Source organism: Coregonus lavaretus, assembly GCF_964263955.1.
Source record: "Coregonus lavaretus genome assembly, contig: HAP1_SCAFFOLD_2714, whole genome shotgun sequence".
Lineage (NCBI taxonomy): Eukaryota > Metazoa > Chordata > Actinopteri > Salmoniformes > Salmonidae > Coregonus > Coregonus lavaretus.
Window position 1 is genome coordinate 19880 of NW_028159346.1, and position 15345 is coordinate 35224.

At 47.7% G+C, this 15345-nt stretch overlaps 1 protein-coding gene across 1 annotated transcript; it reads right to left on the reverse strand.

The window, feature by feature from the left end:
- Nucleotides 1-10418: 10418 nt before the first annotated feature.
- On the reverse strand, nucleotides 10419-14922 carry LOC311122976 (frizzled-4-like; the record flags this gene model as incomplete). Its single annotated transcript, XM_084197269.1, has 4 exons — nucleotides 10419-11082; nucleotides 11219-11364; nucleotides 12142-12660; nucleotides 14656-14922. 4 exons carry the CDS (start codon nucleotides 14920-14922, stop codon nucleotides 10419-10421), a joined length of 1596 nt encoding a protein of 531 aa, XP_084053395.1.
- Between the last annotated feature and the right edge of the window lie 423 nt (nucleotides 14923-15345).

Genomic DNA, 15345 nt, shown 5'->3' on the forward strand with positions numbered 1-15345 from the left:
AGAAGATGTGAATGTGCACATCTTGAAGCGATAGAGATATGCCCTTAAACAAATACTCAGTTCAGAAGACATTATATTACAGGAAGGTAATCTAACCTACAGGCTTAGATCATGCCTGTTCACACACATACACAGGCATACACACGCACTCACACACATGCACAAACATGCAAACATGTACGTACAAAGACGCACACAAACGTACAAAGGGCCTACTGTGATGCGTGTGATAGAAGGAGTCAGGCGCAGGAGAGTAATACGCATCCAAAGAGTTTATTCCGTCGATAAACAGTTGTGCAAGCATGCGACAACAACACTCAGGCACGGTGGAAAATACTACCCTGGCAACAACAAGGTAAGGGTAGCTCAACCGAGATACACACAGCTCACAACAAACAATCACCCACACAGACAAGGAAGCAGAGGGAACACTTATACAATGACTAATTGGGGATAAGGACCAGGTGTGTGTGATTAATTAGACAAGACAAGTGGAGTGATGATAAATGGATCGGCACTCCACGAGGTACTGAATGCCCCCCACCCGACACCTCAAATCCAGGATGGAATGGACCGAGTACGCCGGGGCCACCTCGATGTCCAGAGGAGGTGGAGGGACCTCCCGCACCTCAGACTCCTGGAGCGGACCAGCTACCACCGGCCTGAGGAGAGACACATGAAATGAGGGGTTAATACGGTAATCAGGGGGAAGTAATAACCTATATGTGACCTTGTTGACTCTCCTCAGGACTTTAAACGGCCCCACAAACCGCAGGCTCAGCTTCCGGCAGGGCAGGCGGAGGGGAAGATTCCGGGTCGAGAGCCAGGCCCGATCCCTCGGTACAAAGACGGGGGCCTCACTGCGGTGGCGGTCAGCATTGGCCTTATGATGACGCAAGGCGCGTTGGAGGTGAACGTGGGCAGTATCCCACGTCTCCTCCGCGTGCCGAAACAAGTCATCCACCGCAGGAGCCTCGGTCTGGCTCTGGTGCCACGGTGCCAGAACCGGTTGGTAACCTAGAACACACTGGAAAGGCGTTAGGTTATTGGAGGAGTGGCGGAGAGAGTTCTGGGCATATTCTGCCCATGGCAAGAACACCGACCACTCCCATGGCCGGTCCTGGCTGTAGGACCGCAGGAACCTACCCACGTCCTGATTTACCCGTTCCACCTGCCCATTACTCTCGGGGTGGAACCCAGAGGTCAGGCTGACCGAGATGTTCCATGAATGCCTTCCAGACCTTGGACGTGAACTGGGGACCTCGGTCAAACACTATAACCTCTGGTACCCCGTAGTGCCAGAAGACGTGAGTAAACAGGGCCTCCGCAGTCTGCAGGGCCGTGGGGAGACCGGGCAGAGGAAGGAGGCGGCAGGACTTGGAGAAGCGGTCCACAACGACCAGGATGGTGTTTTTACCTTGGGAGAGGGGAAGATCAGTTAGAAAATCAATGCTAAGGTGAGACCATGGTCGTTGTGGAACTGGTAACGGTAGTAGCTTACCCGCTGGGAGGTACCTAGGTGCCTTACTCTGGGCGCACACCGAGCAGGAGGAGACGTACACCCTCACGTCCTTAGCCAATGTAGGCCACCAGTACTTTCCGCTCAGGCAGCGCACTGTACGGCCGATACCTGGGTGACCAGAGGAGGGTGACGTGTGTGCCCAGTAGATCAGACGATCATGGATAAGAGCAAGCACGTACTGCAGCCCATCTGGACACTGAGGTGGAGAGGGATGCATGCATAATGCCTGCTCTATATCTGTGTCCATCGCCCATACTACCGGTGCTACAATGCAGGAGGCCGGCAGTATGGGAGTGTTGTCTATGGGCCTGTCCTCTGTGTCATACAGCCGGGACAGCGCGTCTGCCTTCACGTTCTTCGTACCCGGGATGTATGAGAGAGTGAAATCAAACCGGGTGAAGAAGAGGGCCCACCTGGCCTCGTGAGGATTCAGCCTCCTCGCTGCCCGGATGTACTCCAGGTTACGGTGGTCCGTCCAGACGAGGAAAGGGTGTTTTGCCCCCTAGAGCCAATGCCTCCACATGGTCAAGGCTCGAACAACAGCCAACAGCTCCCGATCACCAACGTCGTAGTTCTGCTCCGCCGGGCTGAGCTTCTTCGAAAAGAACGCACAGGGGCGGAGCTTGGGTGGCGTACCCGAGCGTTGAGACAGGACAGCTCCTATCCCAACCACGGACGCATCCACCTCCACTACGAACGGTAGTGATGAATCGGGGTGGGCCAGTACTGGGGCTGAGGTGAACAGACCACGCAGTTTGCTAAAGGTCAGCCTCAGCAGACCAGCGGAGCCGGGACGGCCCACCCTTCAACAGGGAGATAATGGGAGCTGCGACCTTGCCAAAGCCCCGGATAAACCTCAGATAATAGTTGGCAAAGCCAAGGAGACGCGGCACCTCCTTAACCGTGGTTGGAGTCGGCCAATTACGCACGGCTGAAATGCGATCTCCCTCCATCTCCACACCTGAGGTGGAAATGCGATATCCAAGGAAGGAGAGGGACTGCTGGAAAAACATACACTTCTCTGCCTTAGCATAAAGGTCATTTTCCAACAGTCGGGCCAGCACCTTGCAAACCAGGGACACATGCTCGGTGCGCGTAACGGAATACACCAGGATGTCATCGATGTATGACCACTACACCGCGACCAAGCATGTCCCGAAACACCTCGTTCACAAAGGACTGGAAAACTGAGGGAGCATTCATCAAACCATAGGGCATCACCAGGTATTCATAATGCCCCGTGGTTGTGCTGAATGCGGTCTTCCACTCATCCCCCTCTCGGACACGCACCAGGTTGTACGCACTCCGGAGATCTAATTTGGTGAAGAAGCGCGCCCCATGCATTGACTCAATCACTGAAGGAATGAGGGGGAGAGGATAACTAAATCTTATCGTCTCCCTGTTCAGTGGTCGATAATCAATGCACGGGCGCAGACCTCCGTCCTTCTTCTTCACAAAGAAGAAACTCGAGGAGGTGGGTGAAGTGGAAGGACGCATATACCCCTGGCGCAGGGACTCGTGACATATGTTTCCATAGCCACCGTTTCAGCCTGTGACAGGGGGTATATATGACTCCTGGGAGGTACAGTGTCTACCCGGAGGTTTATCGCGCAATCCCCTGCCCGATGAGGTGGGTGATTCTGTGATGCGTGTGATAGAAGGAGTCAGGTGCAGGAGAGTAATACGCATCCAAAGAGTGTATTCCGTCGATAAACAGTTGCGCAAGCATGCGACAACAAAACTCAGGCACAGGGGAAATATCTACCCTGGCAACAACAAGGTAAGGGTAGCTCAACCGAGCTACACACAGCTCACTACAAACAATCACCCACACAGGCAAGGAAGCAGAGGGAACACTTATACAATGACAAATTGGGGATAAGGACCAGGTGTGTGTGATTAATTAGACAAGAGATGATAAATGGATCGGCAGCAGCTAGTAAGCCGGTGACGAGGAATGCCGAAACCTGCCCGAACAAGGAGGGCAGGCAGCCTCGGCGGAAGTCGTGACACCTACAGGTTAATAAGGCAGTGATTGGCTGAATGATGGTTTGGACACACAGCTTTAACTGTGTTATTTTTGTAACTGACTTCCTGTTAAAGGAGAGGGTCATTTTACAAATCAGCTACATCCACACACACACAGAGAGAGAGAGAGAGAGAGAGAGAATTTCAGCATAATGTTTTCTACAGGTTTCCTCATGGTTCTATTTAAAGTCATGTTCTCAGAACATTAAAAAAACGTTCCATAAAAACCACAAGAAAACATTAGTAGGCTAACGTTCGAAGAACGTTCTAAGAATGTTATTTAAAAACATATACATTCCGTTCTCAGCATCAACAAAACTATCTCTGTCCTCTGTCTTGTTAAGTGTGTTCAGGTGTGTCCGCCACTCCCACTAATTGGCCACACCTGATCTTAATGAGTGCTTGTTTCCTTTAAAATAGGGTCTGTTTGAATAGACTAAAATTAACATGAGTAAAAAAAAAAGGATAGTGAACAGAAGATCATAGCTTCGACTATCACGGACGCCACAATAAAAAATGAAACAAATTGCATGATTAATGCCTAAGCAAATGAATTTCAAGGTGTCCTACCTAAGCTAGCAGTGTTATTAAAAGTATTATTGAAACATGTTCACAGAACATTGTTTAATTACCTTCAAATAGCCTATAATTTCCATTCTCAGAACGTTAATACTTTCAGGAAACCATAGAAAAACGTTATCACAACCTGCCTGGAAACTAAAAATGTACATTCCCAGAACAGGCAAAATGTTCACCTCCTTTCTCAGAATATTTTTTTTTAAGTTCAGTTTTAACAGTCAGGAAACTTATGGCTTCGTTCCCGGAACCAATGGGAAACCAAAAACGTATGTTCCCACAACTTCCAAGACACTAAATATGCTAGCTGGGATGTATTGTATGTTGCTGCATCAGAAATACTTCATCATGCGGTATGTTGTTGAGCATGTGTGTGAGTAAACTGTAGGCCTTTTAGACATAATTTCAATAGTCTTTCATAGTTTTTTAAAAAGACACTGCTTAGAAATGCCTCAGTACTGATCTTACCTGATAATAATCCAACAAACATCTATTGCATGGACGAGAATAATTTTTGCTTTGATAATGTTTTGGCCAACACAATGTTTTTTGTTGTCAATCTCGTGGACAACCGAAGTTAATTTGGAGCGTCACGCTGCGTTCAAAAAGTATGTTTTACTCTCATGGATTTCTATTTATTGCTACAATTGGTATGTAATTGCCATTAGGCCCTAATTGCAGGTGGAAATCTTACATGCTTGAGTCAGTGAATGGGATTGTCGCCAAATTGTGTTCCTTTCGTTGTGTTTCTTTCAGGCCCATTGTGTTCAGGGTTGCCAGGTCAAGAAACATTTCTGTACCAGTACTTTCAAATCCCGCCCACAAGGCCTGAAAACTAGCCCAAAATGTTTTTTTTCGCAGCAAGACAGAAGTTGCCACATTTAGCCAATAAACCCTTTTCCCATAACGTTATCGAGCGAATTAAGAAGGAATCTCGATTTAGCTTCTAACGACCTAAGAAGCAAAATTGGGTTTTCCATCAAAATAATAATTATTGCGAGCTAATGTGACTAATAAAGGAATTTAAATATGTCGCAAGAGAAAATATAAATCGACCTTATTAAACTTTTAAAAAAGAATGTTAGGCTATTTTCTGGCAATTGTGCCATTATTATGTGCCAGATGTTAAGACTACAAACCGTTATAAGTGGCCTATTTGCGAGATTGACTTGTCATTTCAATAAGCATTGGATAGGCCTACTGACAAAAATCAAGGTTTATGATTGTAATTCAATTTTGCCATGGTTTGGTTAGCTAGATGCAGGTAACCTATAGCCCCTGATAGGCCTACATCTAATTTGAAATAGCCTACAGTAGCCTATGCAAGATGTAAAATGAACGATTTAGCAGCTTGCTTAGTTCAAATTGACAGACTCAACATGAACAGCGAGGCGATTTCGAAGTAAGAAGTGCTTCCGTTGCCCAATAGCCTACTGGAATAGGGTACTGACGATAGGGTCGTAATTTAAATCACTGAATCAAATATTAAAATATGCATATGAACTAAATAGGCCTATGCTTGTCAACAACAGCCGGTGTTTATTTTTTTAATAGTTTTAACCTGTAGCCTAATCTGACTGACTGTTACCTTCAATCTAATGCATTCTAACAGCTGATCGGTAATTGCGATAAAATTGTGACCATGATCACAATAGCTGACTTCCAATTGCATTAAGTAAACATGGACTTTAATAATTGCATAATAAAACAGTTCCAGGTAGGCTACTGTCACGATCGTTGAGAGACGGGTCAGACCAAGGTGCAGCGTGAAAAGCGAACATGTTTATTAAACTCAATAAATATAAACAAAACAAGAAACAGCGTAACGTGAGGTCCTCAGACTATACACATACAAGCCTAACACGGAACAAGATCCCACAACAAAGGTAGGCAAACAGGCTACTTAAGTATGATCCCCAATCAGAGACAACGAGCGACAGCTGTCTCTGATTGGGCATCACACCGGCCAACCATAGACACACAACCTATAACTGAAACATAGAAATAGACTAACTAGAACGTAAACATAGAATATATAACATAGAAACTCACGCCCTGACCAAACCAACTAAAGACAACAGGCCTCAACCGGCCAGGGGTGACAGCTACACAAGTGGCACAAATTGATATGAAATGACATCATCATTTCAACATATGTATTGTATAAAATGGTAGGCTACAGTAGCCTACAATGGCACGTCAATGAATAGGCTACTTGATGGCCAACAAATGCAAATGTATCATTCTCCACATTTAATGTCAGTTTCATTGTGGACTTTAACCATAGCAGAAGCAGCGAGTGAGTTCCATAATTCCATTTCAAATTTCCACTCGCGCAGAGCTCTAGACCTAAGAACTGAGCATGCTTATAACCCTTAGCTTGATATGGTGTTCCATAAGCAAAGTAGACATTAGAATGCAGTTTAAACCACCTCAGAGCGAATGTATCTAATGCGCTCTAGATCGCCTAAAGTCGTTTGCCTGTGCTTTGTCACCGTTATTTCTTGATGCGCAACAGTTCTAGCGCGTTAATATGTTTTATGTAAAAAGGGTTGGAAAGAGGTGTCTCCATAATGACAATCTAAATAGCCTACCTACAACTGGTAAAAAGTTGTTAGACCCTGCGCGTGTGCTGCGCTGTCGCCTCTCACTCAGGAGACTCAGCTGCCTGCTGCAGCGCTCAGTCTCAACACACACCCCTCCTGCCCTCCTCACCACTCACTCACTCAGAAACAGGCTGCCTCACTGCCTGATAGTCAGCAGCAGCAGGTCACAGTGAAATATATATTTTAAAGAAATTGCCGTGGTGGCCGAGGTGCAATTTCGAAGTAGCCCAAAAACCCGCAACCCGCGACCAATACATTTTCACCCGCGACCAATATATTTTCACCCGTGAACAATACATTTTCACCCGCCACATCGTTTTCAAAGTCAGCCAATTTTCGCCAAAACTACAGACATGGCAACCCTGATTGTGTTTGTATTCGGTCTCAGGGAGTACAGATTTGAGACTTTAGGGTGTAGTTACAGCTCTGAGACTCTAGAGGACAGCATTCGACAGTGCATTACAGTAACAAACCATGCTGTGCATAGCAGTGGAAGGCCAATCAGGTCATGCTCAATTTTATCCTGCAAATCTGAATTGTGAGCTTCTTTTAAATCCAGTTTAGAGTTTGACTAGATGTAGTACTGATGGAATCCAGATATAATGGTATATCATTTATTACAAAGGCTATAATGTGTTTATAAATGCGGCATCATACACACACACACAATAATTACAAGTAGAACACATTTTAAAACCAAAACGTTTTTATTTTTCTTCTGATACAAAAGTTTCATTTTCTTTTTTTAATAAAGTTGTTTTTAGTTTTTTCAATGTATTTTTTACAAAGATAAATTAGCATTTCTTATAATACATTAAAATACATAAAACGCCTGTTTCTCTTGACAAAAAAGTACTTATTGGAGTTGTGGGGTTGGCAGTACCCAAAGGTCTTAGGTACTAACAGGTTATTAAAATCACACTTCAAAGGGCAATTCCCAAATGACACCCTATTCCTCATAGTGTACTACTTTTGACCTGGTCACTATATGCGGAATAATAGATTTAATTTAATTTTTTAGGGTTGCATTTTAGACCTATTAACCAGAGTGTCATAAATTCAGACTCACAGAAACAGAGGACTTGTCCGACACAGACTGGCAACACAGTATAGAAGTAGAGAGACATGACAGTAACAGAGTAGAGTAGAGTACAGAGAGAACAGAATATAAACAGGCTGCTGTAACAGAATAGAGAAACAGGCTGCAGTAACAGAGTAGGGAGACAGGCTGCAGTAACAGAGTAGGGAGACAGGCTGCAGTAACAGAGTAGGGAGACAGGCTGCAGTAACAGAGTAGGGAGACAGGCTGCAGTAACAGAGTAGGGAGACAGGCTGCAGTAACAGAGTAGGGAGACAGGCTGCGGTAACAGAGTAGGGAGACAGGCTGCAGTAACAGAGTAGGGAGACAGGCTGCAGTAACAGAGTAGGGAGACAGGCTGCAGTAACAGAGTAGGGAGACAGGCTGCGGTAACAGAGTAGGGAGACAGGCTGCAGTAACAGAGTAGAGAGACAGGCTGCAGTGACAGAGTAGAGAGACAGACTGCAGTAACAGAGTAGGGAGACTGGCTGCGGTAACAGAGTAGGGAGACAGGCTGCAGTAACAGAATAGAGAGACAGGCTGCGGTAACAGAGTAGGGAGACAGGCTGCAGTAACAGAGTAGGGAGACAGACTGCGGTAACAGAGTAGGGAGACAGGCTGCAGTAACAGAATAGAGAGACAGGCTGCGGTAACAGAGTAGGGAGACAGGCTGCAGTAACAGAGTAGGGAGACAGACTGCAGTAACACAGTAGAGAGACAGGCTGCAGTAACAGAGTAGGGAGACAGGCTGCAGTAACAGAGTAGGGAGACAGGCTGCAGTAACAGAGTAGGGAGACAGGCTGCAGTAACAGAGTAGGGAGACAGGCTGCAGTAACAGAGTAGGGAGACAGGCTGCGGTAACAGAGTAGGGAGACAGGCTGCGGTAACAGAGTAGGGAGACAGGCTGCAGTAACAGAGTAGGGAGACAGGCTGCAGTAACAGAGTAGGGAGACAGGCTGCAGTAACAGAGTAGGGAGACAGGCTGCAGTAACAGAGTAGGGAGACAGGCTGCAGTAACAGAGTAGGGAGACAGGCTGCAGTAACAGAGTAGGGAGACAGGCTGCAGTAACAGAGTAGGGAGACAGGCTGCAGTAACAGAGTAGGGAGACAGGCTGCAGTAACAGAGTAGGGAGACAGGCTGCATAAACAGAGTAGGGAGACAGGCTGCAGTAACAGAGTAGGGAGACAGGCTGCAGTAACAGAGTAGAGAAACAGGCTGCAGTAACAGAGTAGGGAGACAGGCTGCAGTAACAGAGTAGGGAGACAGGCTGCAGTAACAGAGTAGGGAGACAGGCTGCAGTAACAGAGTAGGGAGACAGGCTGCAGTAACAGAGTAGGGAGACAGGCTGCAGTAACAGAGTAGGGAGACAGGCTGCAGTAACAGAGTAGGGAGACAGGCTGCAGTAACAGAGTAGAGAGACAGGCTGCAGTAACAGAGTAGGGAGACAGGCTGCAGTAACAGAGTAGGGAGACAGGCTGCAGTAACAGAGTAGGGAGACAGGCTGCAGTAACAGAGTAGAGTCCCGTTGTCTCTCTGTTGTGTTTGTTTCTGTTTGACTGTCTCATGATGGTTGCAGCTTAATGCAATAATAACTAAGCTAATGCAGCAGATTTGATGGGAGCGGATTGCATAAGGGTGCAACTCTACAGACTGTATGAGTGTGACTCTGTGTGTGTGTGTGTGTGTGTGTGTGTGTGTGTGTGTGTGTGTGTGTGTGTAAGTGTATGTGTTTCTCTGTTGGTGTATTATAGCATTTGCATAATGTGTTTTGGGGGTTGATTGTCTAACATCATTCATAATAACCCTTAATTCACTTCCATAACCGGTAAAACCCCCCAGAAAGAACCTTACACCAGTTCATTACTGACCACCATTCCTAAGGGTTCCATGAGTGACTGGAGAAGGTCAAGGGTTAAAGTTCAGAGTTCAAAGTTGAGTGTCTGTTTCCTCGTTAAGACTGCGTGTAGGTCAGTGGAGGTCAGCTGTGCTGCTCGCTGAGCACTGAGGTAAAAGACATAGGCCTACGTTTCCCAGGTGCCTTAGCTGCAGCACCAGAGTCAAGTCACTACAACTCCCAGGTGCCTTTGCAGTAGCATAGCTTCATAGCCTCCAGAGTGTGACTGGCTGGGCAGCACAGCCCTCCGTTCCTTATAAGGCACGTTAACCAAGCTACATCCACATCAGCTAGTCATAGTGCATTTCAGTGTGGCTGTAGTTTAGATCTGTAAAACATCTGGACCATGACTCTCCAGTGTAAATTCAACCTTTAAGAACAACTCTCTAAAGTCAGAAGGTCCTATAGATCAGCCCAGAGTCTGCTGTAGGCTACAGGGTCAGTCTCTTCTCTGGCAGTGGGTTAGAGTCTGCTAGGAGGGAGAGAACCACAGACACAGTGGGCAAAGGAGACCGCTGTCTGCTTAGTGGTGCTATTGATCTGTCTGTCCTTCTCTCGTTCCAGTCCTTCTCTCGTTCCCTCTCTCCATCAGGTAGCGGATCTAATAGTGGGTTTGGGGGCAGGTTTGCTTTAAAAAGCCACCCGGTTCCTATCTTCCCCTCTCTCTCTATCCCTCTCTATTTCTCTCCCTCTCTCTTTCGCTCCCTCTCTACTCACACCACTGTCTCATTGCCCTTGACAGGTTTTATCCAGCTGTCCCCCGGTGCACGCTTGCCCCTCCCTGCCCGGCCGTCCCTCCATAGGCGGGCAGAGCAGCGTTGCCAGGTGTGGAGGGTCTTGGCCGACCAGATCCACATGCCCGACGTGATACCCACCAGCAGAGACATAAATATCCTCAGCATCTCTGCTGCCACGTATGAGTCCCTGGCACTGGCTCTGAAGTCCCCCCAGTGGGACAGCTGGTAGAGGTAGCAGCCTATCACAGTGGATGCAGGCACCATGTACAGCACAGAGAACACCCCGATTTTCACCATCAGACGCTCCAGCTTGTCCGTCTTCGCCCCTTCCTTCTGTAGGTTGGAGCGGATCTTGAACAGGGCCACCAAGCCGGCGCAGATGAACAGCGTCCCGATGAGGAGGTAGGTGGCGAGCGGGGCGACCACAAAGCCCGTCAGAGCCTCCTGCTGTAGGTTACCCACGTAGCACAGCCCCGTGAGGTCATCAGCGTCTACTAGTCGCATAATGAGGATGACGATGGTCTTGATGGCGGGGATGGCCCAGGCTGCTATGTGGAAGTAGGAGCTGTGCATCTCGATGGCCTCGTGACCCCACTTTAACCCTGCCGCCAGGAACCAGGTCAGAGTCAGGATCACCCACCTGGGAGGGGACAGAGAGAGAGACGGGTTAGAGAGCTGGGAGGCGACTGTTCTAACGGTTTCATTCAAATCTATTCCTTACAATGTAATACTTTTGTCCAGAGTGTGTGTGTGTGTGTGTGTGTGTGTGTACCCACCACAGCGAGGAGGCCATGCCAAAGAAGTAGAGCAGTAGGAAGACGATGGCACAGCTGGTGCTCTTTAACCCCTCCTGTACCAGAACAGGTACCGCTGCCTCCTCCAGATCACAGGACACACGCTCCCGACCCAGAGTCAGGCGCACCTACAGGGAAACACAGACAGACACAGGGGTCATACAGGAGACCAGAGGTCACCAGGTCATACAGGAGACCAGGGGTCATCAGGTCATCCAGGAGACCAGGGCTGGGTCTACGTACTCTAGCATGGCTTCCTGTCCTTGTCTACTTTCCTCATTACCACTGGTAGCTGAAAGGACTGGACAGGTTTACAACAAACTGCTCCCACCTGTCATATTGGTGATCATGGAGAAGAGGAGGCTAATTTAAACTATTGAGAAACAGCCCAGTGCTTTAAACATGAGCTTAATCGTCTAAGTCAGGGGTAGGCAACCCTGTTTTCTGTTCCAACTATGCACCCTGTAGGTACGCCTGACTCTGGCCTCCTTTCTTGTATATATATATAAGACTTAGATAGTTGTATATATTAGGGGTATGTGAGACAAGGGAGATGTACCTGTCCACATTTGTTTATTAGGAAATGGAACTGTAATAATTAGCTCATTTTATGAAACAAACAACAATTTTGTCTGTCATTGTTTGTTGCCACTACCATTGCTGCCTATCCTTGCTGCACCCCCCTCCAAAAGGACCACAATGGAAATAAGCTTTCAAGCTTTATTGTGTTATCCTTGATGATTTTCTTAAATTGTATGTGGAGGCGTCACCGGCTGGAACAGTTCAGTGGTTGCCTAAATTAGAACACACCTGGTCTTCCAGGTCAGTTAAATCAAAAACATGAAGGGCCTGCGGCACTCCAGGACCAGGGTTGCCTACCCCTGCTCTAAGTCCTATGTCCTCACCAGGTAGGCGACGCTGTAGAGGTTGGAGCACATGGAGAGGAAGATGATGGGTCTCTCGGGGTAGGAGAAGCGTGTTGAGTCCAGGAGGAAGGTGAGGACGGTCAGAGTGGTAGAGAGGAAACACAACACTGCCCACACTGCCATCCACACGTCTGTAAACACCTTGTCTCCTCGCCGGTACAGCCCTGCGTCATACCCACACTGCAGCGCACAGCTGTGGCTCCGCCTCACCCAGGCATACTGGTCTGGCCCTGCCCCCAGGGCCTGGCACTCCTCCTCCTGGGGCGGCAGGGGCCGGACAAATGCCTCCTCGTCCCCTGGACCCTCCATACACATGTGGTTGTGGTCGTTCTGAGGGGGGAACAGGCTGCAGTTGAGCAGCTCTGGCCAGACGAAGCCAAACTCTATTAGGACAGGCAGGCACTTCCTCTTGACAGACAGACACATGCTGCCACACGGCCCAATGGGGATGGGAACCTTGTCTGTACACATGGGCACGTACACCGCACACAAGAAGAACTGGGGAGCGAGAGAGAGAGAGAGAGAGAGAGAGAGAGGTGTTATCTTTGCATATGTCACTTAATGAATTTCTAAAATAGTTTCTATGATGATTCTGTGTGCATTGCTCTGTGTCTGCTTTCCCTGTGTTGCATGATGGTCCTTAGTCTGCTTCCTATTCTAATTTGTTTTGAGCTTAGTCAGGAAAACCAGGCAACTATCACAAAAGATTGTGGTGAAACCTTTAGTGAATTTCTAAATGATTATTAAAGCTACTACAACAAATAAACAGGTAATTGAATAGTCATACAGACAATGTCCCGGAGAGATGAACGTCTGATTAACTTTAACTGAGAGGGACAAACTCTACTCTGACTCTCTGGTCAGCATACTGCAGTAAAGATAACTGTCTAGCCATAAACACAAGTGAATGTATCGGGCTAAGGTGTGTGGGGGGGGGGGGCTATCCTGTGGCGTGGGAAGCAGTGGGAAGCGCAAGGCAGCATTGTGAGAGTGTGAGATTATATCAGTGATGTTTCTCTCTGTTGGAACTGTGCTACTGTTCTCTGATCACTAGCTGGACTGGAGAAGGCTTGTTTTCCTCCGCAGCAGGTAAGCTGAGTGCCGCCTCTGTTCACGGCCCAGTGTGTGTGTGGATACCTGGGGGATTCTTCCTATTAGAAAAGCCATGTGCAAGATCTAGTTTCCATTTCCTCTGGTGAATGTCTGAGTGTGTGTGTGTGTGTGTGTGTGTGTGTGTGTGTGTGTGTGTGTGTGTGTGTGTGTGTGTGTGTGTGTGTAAGAAAGAGCCTAATCTGTGGGATGTTTCTGTGCTCAGACAGGAAATGGAAACATTTCACGGCCGTCACTCCGGAGCGCTCACATAACACGCTCACACACTGAACCACAAGAGACAGACAATCACAACACAAACTACGCAAACCCATAATCACACAAATAACCATCCAGCCAACTACAACACCATAATAATACCACAAAAGCCCTTAAATCAATTAGAATTGGACTGAATATATGTTAATGTATCTCAATGGTCAGGATAAGGAATATCCTTAGAGACAAAGTTGCCAGTGGTATGCTGTGTCTACAGGCTATGGAATGGTAAACAACAGTAAATATCAACAGAAAACTGGATCCATTCATCCTGACATTTCTATCTAACCACATAAATAACTACACTCTTAGAAAAAAGGGTTCCAAAAGGGTTCTGTGGCTGTCCCCATAGGAGAACCATTTTTGGTTCCAGGTAGAACACTTTTGGGTTCCAGGTAGAACTCTTTTGGGTTCTACATGGAACCAAAAGAGGTTCTTCAAAGGGTTCTCCTATGGGGACAGCGAAGAACCATTTTTGGTTCTAGATTGCACCTTTTTTTTTCTAAGAGTGTCCTCATTTGTCACTTCAGTCAGGACAATAAAAACCATATGAGAAAGACAAAATGGGAAGGATTTAATTTCCAGCTTCATGGTGGTTCAGGCAGACAAGTGGCCTTACAGAGAGTAGTACTGAGGGCAGTATTGTTGTTGCCATGTGGAGCTGGCCTGGCCCCCTCCTCTCCTCAGACATGTATTACCTCATTGCCCCGTGCTGCTGAACCAAGACTGGCTGCCTCCCTGCAACTCTGTCATGTGCTCTCTGTCTCTCTCCACTATACACTGCCTGCTCCAACACACAGCCCAGCCTGAGAACCAACAGTGTGTGTGTATGCCTTTAGTCGGCTGGAGCAGCTAGAGAGAGTGTGTGTGGGTACCGGAAATCCACCAAAGTCCCCACAGGGATAGTAAAACAAGGAACATTCTCCCTTGTGAGGACATTTCCCAGGTCCCCACGAGGACAAAGGCTATTTTAGGCTTAGGGCTAGGTTTAGGGTTACAATTAGGGGTAGGGTTTAGGGTTAGGATTAAGGTTAGGGTTACGTTTAGGAAAAATTAGGATTTTTAATGGAAATCAATTTGAGGTCCGCACAAAAATAGTAAAATATATGCTGTGTGTGTGTGTACCTTCAGCTGGCTGGAGCAGCCATACTGTATGAGTGGTGTGAAGGTGGTGAGCTGGAGCTCGGCGTCTGACTGCAGGACGTTGCCCACCAGGTTGGGCATCTTGGTGACGTTGTATCCCAGGTCCTGGCACATAGCGATGCGTATCGGGTCGCAAGTCATCTCCTCTGCCTCGTCGCCGAATGCACGCACCAGACCAAGGGGTCCTGGACCGCACAGCAGCGCGAGGGAGAGCGCTACCGCCGCAAGAGTGTACACAGCCCGACTCATTGTCACGAGGGGGGAAAGTTCCAAAGTTATCCCGCTAAGAATCCAAAGTGATCAGCTGATCGGGTTCCGGGCGTTGCCTGGTAGGCTAGTCCACCGGGTGCTGGGTAAAGATTAGTCCACCTCAGAGTGCGCGGTCAGCGGCTGTTTATACCCGCTCCTGGCTCGCCAAGACGAACCTCTCCACTGGAAGCACAGTTGGTAGTCCACTCCGACCCGTCAAGCGAAGTTGGAAACAACGTATCCAAAGGCAATAATAAAAGGAACTGTTATATCCAGATGTTCCTTTCAATTAAAACTCCTGCCTCACTTTGCAGTGTCTGTTTCGATTGTTCATTCTGTGGTTTCTCACGGACGAGACCTCGGAGACATCCCGGAGCCCTGTCCGTTCCAGTTTCCCGTATAAAAGCTCTGTTAGGTCTTGCG